This window comes from Lipophrys pholis (assembly GCF_963383615.2).
Source record: "Lipophrys pholis genome assembly, chromosome: 15".
Taxonomy (NCBI): domain Eukaryota; kingdom Metazoa; phylum Chordata; class Actinopteri; order Blenniiformes; family Blenniidae; genus Lipophrys; species Lipophrys pholis.
The window spans coordinates 19,453,905-19,472,926 of NC_137642.1; the positions used below are offsets into that span (position 1 = coordinate 19,453,905).

The following is a 19,022-nucleotide window of genomic DNA, read 5'->3' on the forward strand; positions in this document are numbered from 1 at the left end:
TTTCTAGTTAAGCTGCTGTAGGTTTAGACAGCAGTGAGACCTTCTTGTCGCGATTGCGAAGAGCATCATCTTAAAATGGTACACTGTGTCTGTGGAAGAGATTTTATAACCAGTGGTGTTTCTCGTCTGTCTGTAAACATTGCAATAGATTCTTACAGTCAGCTTGAACTCTGGATTGCGGCCTTTGGTCATGAAGGCTAAGTAATGAGCCAGTTTGGAGAATGTTAGAAGATTTGGTCACACACAGTGAAGAATCCTGGGCCGGTCCCTGGAGGTTCGCGGTAGAATGAAACTAATGTGGTGTAGGACACAGAGGGGCCACACAGGCCTCCTCTTTAGGGGCTCCATCTCGAAAGCTAAAATTAAACATCAGACTCGCGTGTGGTTTCACTGTTTTCTCTCGTTTTATTGGAGGCGGAAGGTAAGACACACATTTCACTTTAGTTTTCTCACAGACCTGGCCACCCTTCAGTATCTACAAAGTCGTACATGTTAGAAACAGTTATTTTAAAAAACAAAATAGAAATAAAAATGTACAACATACACTTGATATATATAATATAATTTCTGCTCTTTGTTTTTACAGAGGTAAAAATACTAAGCGTAAAAAAATGGTTCTAATTCAATAATACAGGGAGTTGTTTCTTTAATTTTTCAATTTAAATACACATGGAGATAAAGAGGATGCATTCAGGCACTTGTAAATGGCTCTGACTTTTGAGAACTCACTCAAACACCAGACGAGACTTAATGCTGACACACACAAACGCACATGACCGCGTGCATGCACGCACGCACGCACGCACGCACTCTTTGCAATCTGATTGGTCCTGTCCTTGATTCATCACGTCAGGTTCTACTGGAAAGGAGTCTGCATGTGATGGCGTATTCGGCTGATCCCAGTAGCTTTGGATCAAGGAGCAGGAGACGGTGGGTGGACGGGATGTGACACACACACACACACACACACACACACACACACACACACACACACACACACACACACACACACACACACACACACACACACACACACACACACACACACACACACACACACACACACACACACACACACACACACACACACACACACACAAACCAAGGACGAACAAACTGGTACACAGGACAGGATGCATGAAACGGATAGAACCAGGGAAGGAAAAAGGACATCCTCGGTCGCCCTGTAGTTGCACTACAGTAAGTAACATTTCCTTAGCAAAACAATTGGGGATGGATGTTTGTTTCCAAGATTTCAGCTGTTTTTCAGACTCCTGATCTTTTCCAGTGGGATCAAACCGATGTCCTGCTCCTCTTTTTTCTTTTATTTTTAAAAAGCTTATTGTGTTCTCAGTCACATCCCTGACGGTGCCGTCACCACCCACACTTGGACGAAGCAGGAAAGGCTTCCGAGCAGGTTGTCGGTTCAGCGTTTTGGTGTCTGTGTTCGCAGATAGGAGAGTTCAAGGCCTCCATTCATAACCTGAATTTGTACATCAACAATCCCACCGATACCCTTTTTAAGCATCTGACTTTATTCCTACTGTGTGCATGATGATGAACCAAGTCTGGCACGGGGAGGAAAAAAATGCTGCAGGACTGAGAAACAGCACACACCAGTCACATGTGGTCAGAGCTGCAGGTCCCTCATGCTAATCTTCCATTTCTACAAACATTCTGGCCTAGAAGAAATAATCTTAGACATTTTGGAAAGCAGTTGGCATTAAGTTAGCATCTTCTGAAGTTTCTTTTTGTATGCAATCAGTTTTCTAGCCAGTGCAAACTGGAGTTTCATGAGACGAACCAACACAGACGCTTCAGTCAAACTTTCTATAGGTTTAGTTTTTTAACCAGTGAAAATTGTTGCTGGGTTTTTGAGCTTTCATTGGACTTATTTAACTTTTGAACACGTCTATAATCATTCACGTTCATCTGATAGTTAATTGAAGTAGAATTTATTGTCTAACAATTCCCCCGTGAATCACATTTAGCTTTAAAGGTTGAAGAACAAAACCTCTCCAAATGACCCTGAAGAGAAAATGTTGGATTAGGTCTTGAAAGGCTTTAATGATCTAAAATAAAAAGGTTTTTACTGAAAAGCGTATTCTAAAATTCATTTTTGGTTGGCGTTTTAAAACTTTAAGACATGACACAGTGGTTAGCTCTGCTGCTTGTTGTTCAGTTTGGCTATTATGTGAATATTAAGTATCTGAAGTTGTATTTGGGGGTGATTGTCCAGGGTGCAGGCCACACAGCATACAGAAAAAGTTAGATGAATGGACACAGTTCTTAACTAATATATATCCTTGAAGATTCATCAGGCTGTTTACTGCTCCCAGTTGTGACCGGTGGGCTCCAGTGGAAGGGGATGTGTTAACGGGGGGGGGGGGGTTGATTGTACGTCGCAGGCAAACTAGAGTTTATGGTTTACTCACTTAACAAGCATTTTAGGTGTTCTTTATTCATTACAAAAATAGTTCAAAACCAAGTTTAAAAGAGTGTGTTTGAGGCTGATTGCTTGGAGCGATAACCGTGCTCACGTTAGACATCTTCACCGAGACCGGCGGCGCGAGACCGGCGGCGCGAGACTCCCAACGTTTTTAAGGCATACAGGCACCATTTTTTAAACGGTATCCGATTGATTTTTCAGTTCTCGTTGAGGTTCTGCAAAGAACCGAGGGAATCAAGAGCCTTAAAGATCTCACACCGCTTTAAGAGTGCGTTAAGTAAAAGTGAGCCAAAGATCTGACTGGAATCTAGACTCGGTGGGTTCCTGGTTTAAGCGATCACATTTCAGGCACTGTTTGAAATAATGTGAAAGGAGCAGGGAGACGGACGCAAGCGTATCATAGTCCGAGCTGAGGCACCGTCTCCTTCGGAGTGAATTACAACCCAGCACCTTCTGTTTTGTTTAGTTTTTTTTGCTGGTACATCAATTCGGTGAGAAAATAAATAGGACAATAACATGAATCTTTGGGATATTAGAAGATTAAGATGAGTACCACGCTTGTTTCAGTGAACAAAGAAGATGCTGATGGTGGAGAGCTATGGCGACTATATACACGAGCTTCACTACAAGCTGCAGTACAGAAAACAGAAGGCCTCAGCGCTCATACACCAGGGGTGCCCAAATCCTGGTCCCGGGGGGCCCGCGGCCCGCACGTTTCAGGTTTTTCTCTACTGAAACACACCGAGACGCTCCTCACTGGGATTGTGAGGAGTTTGGTGATGACATAATTGTTAAAATTCTAGCAGGAAGACGCATAAAACACGAAGGAAAGGGACCCTCGAGGACCAGGTTTGGACACCGCAGACACAACATTCACACGTACACAAAGTCGCTCACACGCGCAAAGAGGTGTAGTGTCTGACTTCTCCTGTAGCTTGAGTTGAGCTGAGCGGGCCTAATATTGGAATATAAACAGAATGGCCTCGCGTACATCAAAGAAGAGAGAGAGAGAGAGAGAGAAAAGAAGAAAATTCAAGTTCTTTGACGCTGAGTCAGTGTACAAATATAACAATATAAAGTACCTGCATATGTGATACATGACATATAGGTCAGCTATAAAAAAGGCCCCCTGAAAAAAGAGTGCTCTCTCACTAGAAACAGAGCATGAAATGGCCACATGGAGAGCCGAGAGAACTGTCTGCCGTAAGGGGGAGCTTATCTTCCCAGGCCGTTCAGAAAATGCACCAACAGTTGTTTTTTTTTTCTTTTTGGCTTATTTCAGTGTCTGGAATTTGTAGAGAAACCCAGAGAAACCAAGGCAAGAAAAGTGAGCAGCCACGGCCACTTGTCCCTCCTGTATGTTTCCCCCCCATCCTTCCCTTTCCCTGTGCTTGCGTTGGATTTAGTTTTTTTTTGTTTTTCCTCCACCGAGAGGCTTTCGAGCGTCTCCTGCTCAGCTCAGGGCCTTGTGTCTGCCGCCGCAGCAGCCGCACTGCAGCCCCACCCGATGGCAGGTGTGGAGGGGCGGGTAGAGGCACAAGCAGGGCGCCACCAACGACAAGCCGAGCAGAGCTAACCAGCGTGTGCCGAAGCGACCTCCACCGCTGCCCTCACTGCCCCCGTCACAGGAGCAGGGGTCTGAGTAGTCCCCCTCTGGGTCGGACATGCAGTGGTAGAGCATGGTGTCTGCCAGCCACATGCAGCTGACCCGTCGGATGCACGCCCGCACAGGGTCCGGGGCGTCCTGGCACCGGCCTCTCCGGTTGTCGGAGATGTAGAAGGCCTCGCCGCAGTGCTCACACTGAGCGCGCTCCATCCCGTCATCCTTCTGCCCCTTTCCACCGTTGGTCGACGGGGAGGAGCTCGGGAGAAAAGAGCGTGGCTGGCTGGAGACCACCGATGAGAAGCCGTGGCGGTACGAGCCGGCGTGGCCCTTATTGGTCAAGGGTCCGAGGGCGGGGTCAGAGTCTGAGGGCGACAGCGCTGGTGCCAGAGGGTAGGTGTAATCGTGCTTCTGTGCGTCCGTCTTGGCGAAGTGGACGTACGACTCCGTGTCGTCCATTTGGATGAATTTGTCACGCACGGTGGCGTGGCGATAGTCCTCGTATCCGGTGAGCCAGGAGCGGTCCGACAGGCGTCCGTGGTGGCGGTCAGTGGCGCGCTCCCAGCTGCGCTCCCGAGGGTTGATGCGGACGATTTCCTCGTCCTCAAAGGTGACATGGCGGGGAATCCGAGACAACGGCTGAAAACCCAGAATGAAAGTCAAACTCGCAATTCAGTAAGAAACGACACCGACACTTTCCCCACCCTGTGCTTGGCATCACTGTCATGCGACCACATGCTACTTGTCTCACCTGGTCTAGGTAGTAGTGGTCTGAGAGCCGGTAGGAGTCGTGGATGTCGCGGCGATGTCCCAGCATGCACTTGTGTCTGTGCGGAAGGGGCGAGGACTCGAGTGGCTGCAGCGAGCTCTCCAGCTTCTGGGAGGAGTTGGATGAGCTGTCTGTGGTGTTCTGAGGAGACAAACAAACACAGGATGCAGGCTGAAACGTTGTGCTCTGATTGGATAGGCCAAGCAAACAGGGCCAGAGGATGCCGTGATTGGACAAACAAAAACAGGAAGCCTCGGCGCGGCGCTGATTGGGAAAAACAGGAAGCTCTGTTTTTCAAGCCACTTGATGTGCGTTGGATGGAGGTACGTGAGGTAAACTGTTAGTTGCAACATCTGGTCCGAAACATCACGCAGCAGTCACAGAGACAAACACTGGATTATACTCCGATCGGCTGATAAATAACGGCTTGAAAAGACATGTTTCTTATAGTGGTATGAATTGGCAAAAGTACCCACATTTACAACACACTTAATAAGGTGCAAACTATATTGTTTTGTTCCTATTCCAGAAAAATGACCATATTTTTTGGGACTGCAAGTTAAACTTGAACACTACTGTCAAACAAATGTCATGAAGAGGAAAAACAAAAAAACAGATAAAAGTTGCACTGTTGTATAAAACACACAAATTATTCTACTGTTCATTTTGCGCACCAGACTAGAGAACATAAGACACATTTTTAGCAAAGCAAAACATTTCAGATCTCATTCCAGGCAGGTTTCCGAAGTGGAAACAGGAAGTCTCGGCATTCAATAATGCAGCGTGACCATTTATAAATGTACCAATTTGTGCCACATCATTATTATTAATCAACTGTTTCAGTAAGAGTTGAGGCTGTAATGCAACATAAAGGTGGCAGCAGGAAGAGGGTGCTGCAGGAGTGGACAATCAGCGACCTTGAATCGTATCATCTTCAATGATAGACGCTGAGGGTGTGTTTGTGAAAAGGCTGAGAAGCATCAGTGTGGTGGCAGATACAGGGACTTTTCTCCACAGCAATGCAACACGGTTTATTTTAGATTCAGTAAAAACGGCATTAGATGTCAACATTTTGATGTGCGTTCGTTGTTTTTTGCACGAAAAGAATGAAGAGAAAACTTGGATTGCTGTCGTTTTAATGAGACCCTGAACTAAAATAAGGTGCTATCAGGTACAACTCGGTGAAAAAACAGCTATCTGCGGCTTTTAAAAAGTGTTTGGCAAAAAGTACAAGGAGGTAATTCATGCTATTCATTGTATGCATTTTGATATTGCATTCAGGATCAACAACTAGTTTACCAAAGCAAAGTTCAGCCAAGGTTCCTGGTGGGATTTCCTGTTTTTGTGCAGCTGTAATATAACAACCACAGAATAAATAAGATGTTTTTAAATAGTACCAGTTTCTTCTGGAAGGAGAACATTCATCACAAAGGATGAACTGAATATTAATGTGAGACATCAGACCTTGAGCAAAACAAGCCGTTCATAATTTTACACTCAAAAACAAAAAGAGAGAAATAATGGTGGGGAAAGGCATCGCCCTGAGCTGCAGACTTTTCCTGCTGCTCTCCGGCGCCCACCAGGAGAAGCCGACCCAACATTTTGAAAGCTTGGCTGGTAACATGTCAACTCATCGTCAAACTGTTGAGGCTTTACCTCCAAACTCTAAAAAAACAAGCCTAAAACCCATGCTACAAATGATCTGCCAGTTATATGACCCAGATCTGGTGTGTGTCTGTCCGTCTGTCTGTCTGTCTGTCTGTCTGCTGAAGCTATCCCTATTATATCCTGCTCCCCACATGGATACCGCCATGCTGAGAATTTCCCCCAGCTTTCTTACAAAGCCCTCAGAGCAGCCGGCCAAAAATAACATAACATGCTGCCTCCGCTCCGCTCCGGGCCCCGCCCCCTGCCCCCCTGGAGAAGCCATTACTGGGGGGCTGATACAGTTTAAAACCGGTCCGAGTCTGGCCTCCATGGCTGCAACTAATTCAAAACACAGACCAGACTTTTCTGGTGCGAGACCAAACTGCACAAGAGGACACGGAGACAAAAGAGGAGCTGAGGGGGAAGAGTTTATACTTGTGGACATCCTCTGTCTATATATTCTGGTCCAAGGCTGGACAGAGGACATTTCGAGTTATTTTCTGACACAAAACATGTCCCGACTCAAAGCTCGGGAGGATTCATCCTTCAACAGGCCCGTCTCGCTCACTTGGGATGAGCCAAGAATTGCTTCAATGGCTTTCACTCCCCCCTGTTGAGAACGAGCCAAAATAGAGACGGCGAGGAGATGTGCTGAAGGGAGCGACAGAGGAAGGGTTGGGTTAAGTTTAGGTTTGGCGAACGAGGAATAATTTAGGGAAGTATATCCATCCTTGTCACCCCCGCCCTCCTCCGCAGTCCTCCCAGCTATCCTCCCCTGTCCCCCGAACGGCTGTAAATCAGCAGCAGCATTTCCCCCTGTCCACGACTGCCTGCCTCGCAAGCCCTGCCGCCACCGACGCTAACTTTAGGAAAGGTCATTAACGCGAGCTGAGAGCGACACAAGCGGAGCTGAAACCATCAGTCAGAATTCAGACTCAATGCTGTTAAACTTTTCTTGAAAGCTGTTCGAATACTGGAGAACAGGGCCCACAGTGGGTCAGCCTGCTGGATGACCTTGAGTGGATAAATTACAAAAATGGCTTTTTCTAAATTTTGTTTCACAGGGTCTGCTGTTCAAAATTTGAACACTAGGGGTCACACTGTTTTAGTGTAGATGCCATTGCACAAAGCTGAGACCCAGAGCGGAACTGCAGCAGGGAAATCTTACTTAGCTGCCTTATTACAAACGAAATAGCACAATAGTGGAAATTTATGAGAGTACTTACTTTCCCCAAGAAAACGACCCCCAGATAATTCTAATGCAAATATTTTCAGGAGGCATCCAGATGAACTTGAAGAAAAAACATTATCATACTGTGTTTTTATTGGTCTGACCCTGTTGAACTCAAACTGTGCTGCATGAAGCATTTGGGCTAAAATGAGTGCTATTTGGTAAGCTCTTTCAACTTCCACGTGGCACGCACAGATCCAGAGAGATATACATTACAATGCAATATAGTTTAGGTTTCCCACAGAAACTGTAGCGTTTAGTCAATGTCTGAATGAAATCTGAAATTAATCTTAAAAATAAATGTTTTAAAAACATTATTCCAAGACAGCTGCATTTTTCTGCTGCTGCTGTGGGATCATTAAAAGCTAAATGCCAACACTTTTTTAGGCTGTTGCTTACTCACATTTTTAGTTATTTTTCTACACTGATCAATCAATCAAAGCTGCAACCTAAAGTCCATATCTTACAAAATTCTCAACAAAGTTACCAAGGGATCTCTAAATATTCGTAGGGATTGGCAAAGTCGAGTATCGTAAGTGCTGCTTGAATGCCGCTGAATCAAATGAAGGTGTGGAAATTCTCCTAAACTCACCATATACATACTGCGCTCACATTTTAAGAGTTAAAAATTAATCAATCAGGGATTTGCTTTGAAAATAGACTGCAGAAATCTGTTCCTAAATACAAATCTTATGTCAATAGCAGTTTTCTCCAGCATAAAAGGGACAGATGCTCTTGGAAGTTCTTCCATTTGCTGCATTGAGCTCTGAACTGAACATCATTGAGTCACATTAACTAAAGATCTGTCTTTGGATTTTGTGCAAAATTGCTCAAAGGTGGTTTGATCCCACAGCTCACTAAGTGTGCTTAGAAGCTGAGCACCTTTCATGGCAGCAACCATTGTTGCGTGTAAAAACGTGTGTGAATGTGACCAACAGTGCAAAGTGAGAGTTTGGCGCATGAGTGAAGACCGCCAGTGAAGCCTGTGCCATCCTTTTTCAAATAATGTACTTTGGCGGTAAAAGCGTCAAGACTTGCTGCCCTGAACGCTTCTATGTTCCTGAAAACCCGCTGCTTCGTTTCAGCGGTTGCTCCACCCTCTAACAGCCCTGTAGCCCCCACCCCTCCTCCCCATGTGTTTGTGTGCGTCTCTGTGGTGGCTGTACACTCCCAGCAGAGTACCTATTAGTCTTGGCCCTTACAGACAGCTCGAGTCAAAGATGAACCACGAGGCACTTCCTCTCGTAAATCACCGGCTCTGCGCTAAGCTGGGAAACAGCTGCTAGCTGCTAGTTTGGTGGCTGCTCTCTTTTTCGAAGGGGCGGGTGGACGGGAGGCGGGGGTCACCAGGAGAGAGGGGAGTTGGTGGGACACAGGAAGTGACCTTGTGACCCTGCCTGCTGGTCCTGGTGTCGGATTACCGCGGAGCGGGGGTGGTGGTGGTGGTTCTCCATGCTAACTTAAGGTGGAGAGGCCCTGACACACACAAACACACACATTTCATGCAGTGTGGCAGGTATACATGACAGGGAAGGACTACTAAGTGAATTCTTGGATGAAGAATAGCACCACCCTTCAGATTGCACTTTCAGCCCTCACATTTCAATAACGAATAAATCGCATGCAAGAGTTTGACTACAGCCGGGGCTATATCTAAGACGCCACCGAGACAAAAGCAGGTCTAAAACAACGCTGACGGCTGCAGTGGAAGGAGGCGTGTTGTTTAAAGTACTGGAAAGACATGAAATCCGATCCAGGAAGCCCAGTTTGAGCGTGTTTAAGGCGTCATCAGTTGCCAAAAAGCCACACAACAGTTTGTAACTCTCACAGGCAGGATTGTACAACTTTGGAAAAGTTATCACTGCAGGAATTATTTGATCTGCTGTTGCAGGAATTTCAAAGTAAACAGCAGGGCAATAGTGTGCACCTCACACCATGCTCGAGAGGACTGATGAAAGGTGCTTCTGCCATCTCATAACCCGACTGATCTTGTGGTTCCAATGTGTGTTTATCAGATCATCTGATCGTCGTGACAGACGAAGGTCGACTGTTGTAAACCTTCGTATTTAGATTTGTGCATTCATGTTCTTCCTGAGCATGTGTTGGTTTCCTCTCACTGCAAAGTGAGAATCAGGGATAATATCATTTATAACTCCAATCATTCCAAACAGTTTCTACGATATTTCCGACTCAAATCGTCAATAGACTGTGGAGTTTAGGCAGATGGAGCTTCACTTCACCTCAGATTGTACTATCACGTACAAACTGGGTTCATCATGTATGTTTGTCCACAAATAAATGTTGAGTCTTCACATTCCATACAACGTAAAGTAATCTTTAAAACATGAGACAGTCAGTACCCATGGTGCACTGTAGGGGGCAGTGCTGAGCACACGGACCAAATTTTGTCATTGATTGAGTGCAAAATCATATGTTCACTCTACAATAAAATATTGAAATTAGAAAATATATATTTCAATGAAGCGCCTCAATTTAAATCAGCTTTTCTACACAGTTGCATGTATTTCAGATGTATATATGTTTGTGAATCATCTCCAGCCTACATGGCCCAGAGGTGTATATCGCAATATTGATGATGAAAGGCGAGATGGAGACAAACATCACTGTCGTTTTGTAAAAGTGGGCGTGATCATGTGAAGCACAGGAAGTTTAAACTCATCTGCACTCACAAGAGGGACAACTCAAGAGTTCATCAGCATGGCAAAAGTACACAGTTACGTCGATTTCACCGAAGGATGCACTGATACCACTTCCAGACAAGGTACAACCGGCAAATGTCAAAAACTGGTATGAGTACTTGATTATTAAAGTCGGTTTGATGGTCCTTTCTTCTTATTTCCTATTAGATAAACGATATAATTGAAATTGAGTTATTGTGCAAGAATCGGATCTGATACCGTGTTGTGGTATCAGTATAAATTCAACATTCTCTTCAGGGAGAAAGAACTATAAATGTTAATTGAGCCACTGGAAAATATACTGCTCAATGCAGTATCTTCACACTTCTTCCCACCAATTATGCAGGTAAATACAGGCTGACCTCTCAGGAGGGTTTACAGCTGTTTGATTTATTGAACCAATAGTCACGAGGAAGGAGCTTACGGTAAAGACGTCGTCGTCTCCCAGCTCGCCTTCGTTCTGGAGTGCTGTCGAGGAGGTGGTGGATCCTACAGAGGAGAAAAGTAACATCATTTTCAGCCTGTATACACATCTGGGACGCAAAGACAACTAATAGTTTTTGTGACGATCTCAAACATAAAATGTTACATTTTCTTATTTTACATTTGGGATTTACAGTCCAAGCTAAGCACAAAAAGGAAATGTATGTTTTGTGTTTTGTTGTTTTAATAATACTTCTTTGCAATGAATCTGATACGATTGGAAATCATGCTCATTTCAGTTTCATGTTGTACCAGGTTCTGGAACATGCATTTGTGGGATGAGCAGCAGATTTGACCATGTGAGCTGCAATCTACTTTGCCATTAGTCTTTTGAATCGTGTAACAGATTCAAGACGCTTTCATGTTTTTGCTGTATTTTTTGTAGTTGACGTCTGGTAACATAAAACATGCCTGAAACGTGCTTCACAAATAGTTGACTTGTCTTGCCGATCATTAAAATTGGGATATTTATGTTTGTAGTAGTTCTCAGAACACTGGAGCCTCATCTCCTCCGTTTGAGCCTTCCAAAAAAAGTGAGTGTACAATTATTTAGCCTCATGATATTTTCTAACCATTTTTAAAAAAAAACCAATATCTGAAATACATGTATCCACTAATCAAAAATGACTTTCCTAAAAGGGGACCTATGTAACATTTGAAGTCATTAATAGTTTGGTTCAGTGGACAAACGTAGACAACACTACTGTATATTACCCAGACGCTTCCATTGCGCTAACGTTTCCTAGTGGAGCTTTTCGAAGTGACTCCATACACCACGCTTGTGGTTAGAACTTGTATTGCAAGACAAAGTTAGAAAACTTGCTGATTGTTGAGAAATATACTCCTCTAAATGATCTTTTAAATAACACTGAACTTGTTGATTTGTGTCATTCAGAATAAACCATTAAACCAAAAGATAAAATACTGTATATTTCAAGTCTTCCAGCCAAAACTGTGACAGGAGTAGTAAAATAAATACCAGAAAAAACACCCAGAAACTAGTCGTTCAAGTTGAACCCTACCAACTCGACCTTTCCTGGCCCTTATCAAAACGTCAAGAAATGCATATTTGTCTGCATGCTCTCCCTTCATTCATGTCAATACCAGGACTAACAGGTTATACCTGTGTAGTGCGTTCAGCCTCGCTGCACACAGCTACTACTGAGGAGCTCATTCATGAATTTGCCGTGTGTTTATATATTTGCAGGTTTCTGAGTAACGGCGGTAGACGAGGTGCCGGACAAACTCTCTGTTTAAAGAGTCCGATCCTCTGAATCTGAGGAGTGTTGCCTAAACAAGAGTTCAGAGGGGACTATTTAAGCTGGTGAAGACGAGAGTCGCACAGCTTTACACTGCTTTTGCCACAACGTCTTACGTTGCTTCCTCAGCCGACCGAGCAGCTCCAAAGCCAACTACTAAACAGTCACGCCCATTAACAGCTGCTCTCCTCTTATAATCTGGGCTCTTGTTACTAAGCTCGCTAACATTTTGTGGCTACGATCAAAGCCCGGTGGATAATGTTAAATTCATTGGCGACAGTAACCTCTAAATAACCTTTTAGGTGATTGAGAGACATGCACTGAACATTTTACGACCATCAAAGGATCAAAAAGAGATTTTTCCGCAAGGTGTACTCCGACTTTCATTAATATGTTTAATAAAAAGGTGCAGCTACCTTTCCCCCTAAATTAAATAATCAGTTTTAATGAATAACTTTGAAAAATCAAAGCATTAGTCTTTAGCTTTCTTCAGTAGCTTCTTTGTGCAGCTTGTTGAGTCAAATTCCTTTTCTGCATAAATATTGCGGTTTGATATTGTACAAACTCGATTTTTTGAGGAGATTTTCTGCAGCATATACATCACTGTGTTTAATAAGTTGCTGTAATGAAATTATAGGGATGAAACGTCACCAGGGCAATAAATCTTGGTTTGTCTCCAGCAGGTATTTAACTTCACCATGTTGGAACATATATTATATTTTTGATTAAAACATGAAGCATTTCAGAACCTTATCAGTCTTATCTCGGATGACAACACAATACTAAGAAGTACATTTATTAACATGGATGGAAAAGTCCTCTGATTTATGTAACACAATGATTTCATTGTGTTACATTTTTAAGTTGCATTCATCCATCTACCGTCGTTCATTTCTATCTGTGCTGTCGGATCAGTTATGCATTTTATTTTTTCCCCCCGAATACTTTTTGGTCCATTTTAGTGATTAGTTGTTTCTCATGATTCATTTCTATGTTCTATAATTTTATCTTTGTACATAATCTCATGGGTTTCCTTCTCGGTTGTCTCTTGCCAACACAGTCTGGAGATAATAACATATTGTGGCTGGTGAGGGACGGTTGTATGGTTATTAAAATAGTATTTCTTAATGTAAATCCTTTTGTGTTACAAGAAAAAAAAAAAAATCTTTGATTTGTCCAGAAAACACATAATGTGACTATGCGAGGTAATTAGAGGGTGTGTTGTAGCAGCTGCTTTCATATTATACTCGCACTGAGTTTGACTGGAGTGTGAGTGGCATGTTTCACATCTACATCAGATTTATCTGAGCACGTTTTTGAATAATCACCTTCAGCCAGGTCCTCTATGGCTTTCCGTACCCCCCTGTCGAAAGCTCTGGCATCAGCTGGACTCTGGAAAGACAGGCCGCACCTCCTGTCCTCCACCTTCCAGTGGTGAAACGTGGGCGTAGCTATGGTGTAAACCAGGTCTTTCCTCAGCGGACAGTCCAGGATCACCTGTGTGTTCGACACACAGCACACACAGGAAGTCATTCCCCCCGCCTGCTCCCGTCCAGAAATGAACCACTTGTAGCTTGAGTGTTCATTTTACCTGTTTGTCACGCAGCCGCTCACCCCGGATGAGGAACTGGGAGCTGCCAGAGCCCGACATGGGTGTCAGCTCTGTCGGCAGGAAGCGGCACACCCCCACCCTGGTCAGAGCGCCCCCGTCCTGGGCCAGCCAGCCACCGCTCGAGTCGTCCCGCGTCATCACCACCGCTTTCACACGCACGATGTAGCTGTCACTGGATCAAACAGAAGAAAGAGGGATTATCAGGGCGGCATATCAGAAGTTCATGTTTTAAACATGCACACAGGCATCGATGAAGACGTGTAAAAGTAAACTGCAAATACATGGAGCATAAGTAATCTGATTAAACACAGATAGGATTGTACTAACGATCAGCTCGGAGGAGTTACTTGAATGTAGATCATGTAAACGACAGATCACTTCTTTGCACTAAAACAAAATAGAATTTGGAGTTGTGGTTGTTTATGTCGTTACATTGTCATTTTACTGATCCGGCCCATCTTACATGAAACTGGACTGGAACTGGCTCTTGTACTCGGGTGAATTTGACCACCACAGTGTAGACAAATCCATCTTCAATACTGGCTTCCAGGTAAAGCTGGATGTGGGGTCGTGTTTGAACGTTACACACAGCCATGGCATTATGGGATCGATTGAGTTATCAGGTTAAAAACCAAAATAATTTAAACATAAAATCTCTAATTTTTGAGTTTTTATCTAAAGTGTATTGTCTAACGGCTGCACTTGGTCATATCTTTTTTTGAACTGGCACTTTCTTTGAGTCAAACTGTTATATTTTATAAATTAAAAACACACCAAAAAAAAAAATCACCTGACTGAACTTCAAAGAAAACACAAAAAAAAATCCCTTTTAATTGAGAAAAAGCAAAAGGATGTCTGTGCTCAAATGTAAGGAGTCAACTATAAATCCTACATATTCAAGTAACAAAAATGAATAAGCCTCTTGCTGCAAAGTGAAGCAACTTCAATCTTTAGATTACAGCTTTTAGACAATTAAAATTCATCACACTTTATACACATCGCAAGCATAAGCAGCCAACTAATATCCAATAATAAAAAACACAAGTGTGACAATCCCTGACAAAACCCTCAGTATTATTGTCCAATGCCACCTCGCCTTTATTACCGATAACAAGCAGTGCTGTGATACTTTGGATGAGCAAAGAGAGCAGCGGCAAAAGCACAGGACGTTTCAATCGTCAACCCTTAGGACAACAAAATACCAGAGAAGCAACCACTTCCTTCCACTGTAAAACCCAAAACTAAGGAAAAAAAACTATAGTAGCCACTTGTGGCTTATATATTTATATTAATAAAACCGTTTTTTTTTTGTTTTTTTTTAAGTCAATCTATGAGGTGTGTGTGATGATTTTGACTGGAGGACAAAAAAAGATTCCTGAACTCTATAAAATCTCCGTCGGGGACACGCCGTCTTCCTCGAGCAGCAAACAAACATTTCATCGAGACTTCTTGCGTGTGAAAACTGACAAACCTGAAAACTTGTCTTAATGTGCATTAATGCCACAGCAGTTTATTATAGAGCTGAATTCACACTCGGGCAGACTGTTAGAGGGCGGCACAAGTCACGACTTCGCCTGGTCCTTGCTGTGCTCGTGTGGGAGGTGTTGCACCAGGACAAGTCAGCATTAAGACACACACACACACGCACACGCACAGACTTTAATGCAGCTTGGCAGTGGTTTCTTACTGGAAACTTCCTCCATGAGAGGAGACGGGAGATGATCGTTACACAAGACCACCAGGAAATTAACCTACAACAAATTTATGTTTTCCTGTGGAAGTGCCGTATCGCTTCACCATTAAAAGAAAATGTATGAACCATTTATTCATAATGCAATAGCAGTGATGGTCTGGATGTCAGGGAAATACATTTGTAACCAGAAGTTTGCAGTTTTGATTCTCACTGCTGGAGGATCTCTAAGCGAGAACCTTAAGGAAGCAGCTGAAACACTTTGTGTCTCCATAACACAGCAACTTTAGAGTTCTTTAAGCTCTAATTTGGCAATGAAACGTGTGTCAAAAGACACTATATAGATCAATCACCAAGGCGAATTATTAAAAGTGTAAGAATTTATTGAAATGACGGCATTGCTGTACATTCAAAACCAAATGAACTTTAAATAAACAGCATTTAAAGAGAACCAGGACAAAAAAAAGGGGAAAAGCAAAAGTTAAAATGTAACTATGAGGCAACATTTTGACATTTCCCTTCACTTTATGAACATGAACCGAATGATATCAGGTTCTGAAACCATTCCTGGTCATATGGCAATACTAGGTTGGCAGGTGGGCACCGCACTGCTGAACATATGACTGGATAACTACTCGTCGTATTAAAAAAAACTACGGAGACGTTGTCTCCATTGTGGTTTGAATAAATCGAAGACTGTTTCTACTGTTTTGGATCCGTCTTGCTAGGAGGGTGCGTCACCTTTCCAATGTTGTCTCAATGAACCCGTTTATGATGCTGTAAAGCTCTTATATGGTTTCAAAGTCGTATCAGCTTGGTTCGTTTTAACAGCATTTGTCTTTTTTTCTATTCCGCAAAAGCTCTTTATACACATAAAATCACCCAAAACGCCGTAGTATTTCGACCACACCTGTCGTGTTGCTGTAACGCCGTGACAGAGAAGAACACATGAAGCATACACATAAAACTTTATACAATGGCAATTATAGACAAATGAGCGAAAAAAAGAGCATTTTGTGTGGAACAACGATGAACTAGAAATCCTTCTTTGGCCAACACTGGATTATAAATGCAACAAATAAAAAGAAAATGTGTAAATGTTTTGTGGAAGCCCCAAAGCGCTCATGGTAGCAACCCCTACGATCCACCATTTTGGTGTTGTTGGTTGTCATGGTTACCGCAGGTTAAGAGAGAGGCGGGATTATGACTTGAATGTTTAAGATTTATTCCATCTGGGAGATGATTTAAAAAATTTGCGTCTTTGGCCTCGTAAACGTCGGCCTTATATGTCTGATCAAGAGCACAAGGCTGCCTCTGTGTGGACAGGGTCTAAATACGTCAATAAATGACAAACGTTATACAATGTTGAAACACCTAAGCAAATTGATCATACCTTTGCATATAACCAAAGCCATGTCAACCTTCGGGCCTCCAGCCTCGAACAACAATGAGCCAAGGAGTCATCTTATTGTAACAACACACCATTCAGATGAGCGGAAAGCAGACTGGAGCCTCTATTGGACACAAATCCTGCACAGTGACAGATAGTGCAGCTACAGTTTAGTCTGTACGGCCGCGCAAGACAATGGATGGCAAAAAGGCAGAGAGGAGACAATCCACAGCAGGACGACGGCAGAATACCGAGACATTCTGGAGCATTAGCATGAAAGCCACCGCCCTCACAGGGACACAATGAGCACGGGCCCAATCCACATGAATGATCTGACAATAACAGGATGTACCTTTGTGTGTTTGCGCGGGTGTGTGTGTGTGTGTGTGTGTGTGTGTGTGTGTGTGTGTGTGTATGAATGGAGGAGAGAAAAACATTGAAAGAAGAAAGGGAGGCCGAGTGGGAGTGAAGGAGAGGGGTGTTGTTATATAATTAGCTTACAGACAGTTCCATGGACACACACACACACACACACACACACACACACACACACACACACACACACACACACACACACACACACACACACACACACACACACACACACACACACACACACACACACACACACACACACACACACACACACACACACACACACACACACACACACACACACACACACACACACACACACACACACACACACACACAGGTGGTAAAACTGGTTCACCAGCTCCCGCCCACACACATTCATAAAACTGCCTGAATGACAGACCGACTGACTGGGTGACAGCAGACAAACAGCCCGTACAGCAGAGACAGCAACCGCAGATTCACCCACAGGGATTGCGCCTGTGTCTCCAACACACACTCCATCAAACGAGGCCTCTCCATTCAGACATTGGAAGGTTTGTTGTGTTAGCGCATTAAAAGGCACACAAGGCGACATCTGCTTTGGAAGTGCCGTCAAACACTCGGGACTAAATTAAGACGCCAACAGATCCTGTATTGTCACTGGCAGGCTGCAAGCTTTGGTTGTGCCGTTTTTGTCGTGTCAAACCGCAACGGGCGTCGACGAAAAAGTAATTCAGGTTCTGCTTCACCACGTGGGAAACTTGAAAAGCAACAAAGTAAATAATAGGAATTGAAAATAGAGCTGTCAATGGCCTATTTTTATTTCCTCTAAGTCACGATGGTGGACGTTCCAGCCTAGCAAACGAGTTACGTGTGAGAGGCTCCAACATTTAAAATGAATATAAAAGGGTCGGCAGGCCGCTTGTAACTATGCGTTTTGAATTAATGAATAAATGTAACTTTATATCGACATGGCGTACGACTGAGAAAATGTTAAAGTGTCACAGCTACTGTAGTTAACTTTACTGTTAGCCAATTCTCGATGGAGGCCTGTGGGTCTAACCTCATCCAGAGTCACACAGCCCAGTTGGAACTTTAAACCAACATTCTCTCATTTTAGTGCAAAGCCAATGTGATTTTAAGTTTATTTAAGTTTCAATTCAATATTTTGATCAACACTTAAAAAGGATCACACTTCAACATCCCATCTTTATGACGCTGCTGTACCAGATACAGTGAATTTTCTCGATGTGCAGCATTTTACCGCCACGTTTCTACAGATTCTCCCTCGCAGTATAGCTCTGGTGTTAATGCTCCCGGGTCAATAAGATAACCGGCACCTCCACTGTCACCAGATCCCAATCCAATAGAGCATCTTTGGGTTGTGGTGGAACAGGACATTCACTTTGTGCATGTGAAGCAGATAAATCTGCAGAAGCAGTGTAACATTGTCATGTCAAAATCCGTGATGTTTCCAGAACTTCTTTTTCTAAGAACTAATGTAAAAGGGGGTCCAACCTGCTCCTAGTAAGGTGGATCTAACAAATAGACTGTAGAGTGAAGCCCGCCAATATTTATTCATGACCTTTCTGGCTGTTGTGTGTATTTGTTTATAGGTTGGTTTTATTTAGAAATGTAATATTGACAACAAAAAATGCCAAATATGCAGATATTTTCTTTTATAATTAGAAATGCTCTAAAAACAACCAATTGTGAGAAAAGTGCAGTTTGAAATGGTCGGTTACCGTTTGAATCCACTAAAGCTTAATGATTCTGACACCCTCATGTCAGTCTGCTTTTTTGGGGCGGAGGGAATGATGTCTACTTTGATTC

At 43.4% G+C, this 19,022-nt stretch overlaps 1 protein-coding gene across 1 annotated transcript in view; it reads right to left on the bottom strand.

The window, feature by feature from the left end:
* Positions 1–2,121: 2,121 nt before the first annotated feature.
* Positions 2,122–19,022, bottom strand: part of spred2b (sprouty related EVH1 domain containing 2b) — a 32,068-nt gene continuing 15,167 nt past the window's right edge. The window contains exons 2-6 of the mRNA XM_080481611.1: positions 13,732–13,924; positions 13,469–13,637; positions 10,823–10,887; positions 4,804–4,962; positions 2,122–4,691 (exon numbers count right to left, since the gene is read on the bottom strand). Of these exons, the coding sequence (XP_080337737.1) occupies positions 3,903–4,691; positions 4,804–4,962; positions 10,823–10,887; positions 13,469–13,637; positions 13,732–13,924 (1,375 nt within the window). The 3' untranslated portion in view covers positions 2,122–3,902. The remainder of the gene's footprint in view (positions 4,692–4,803; positions 4,963–10,822; positions 10,888–13,468; positions 13,638–13,731; positions 13,925–19,022) is intronic.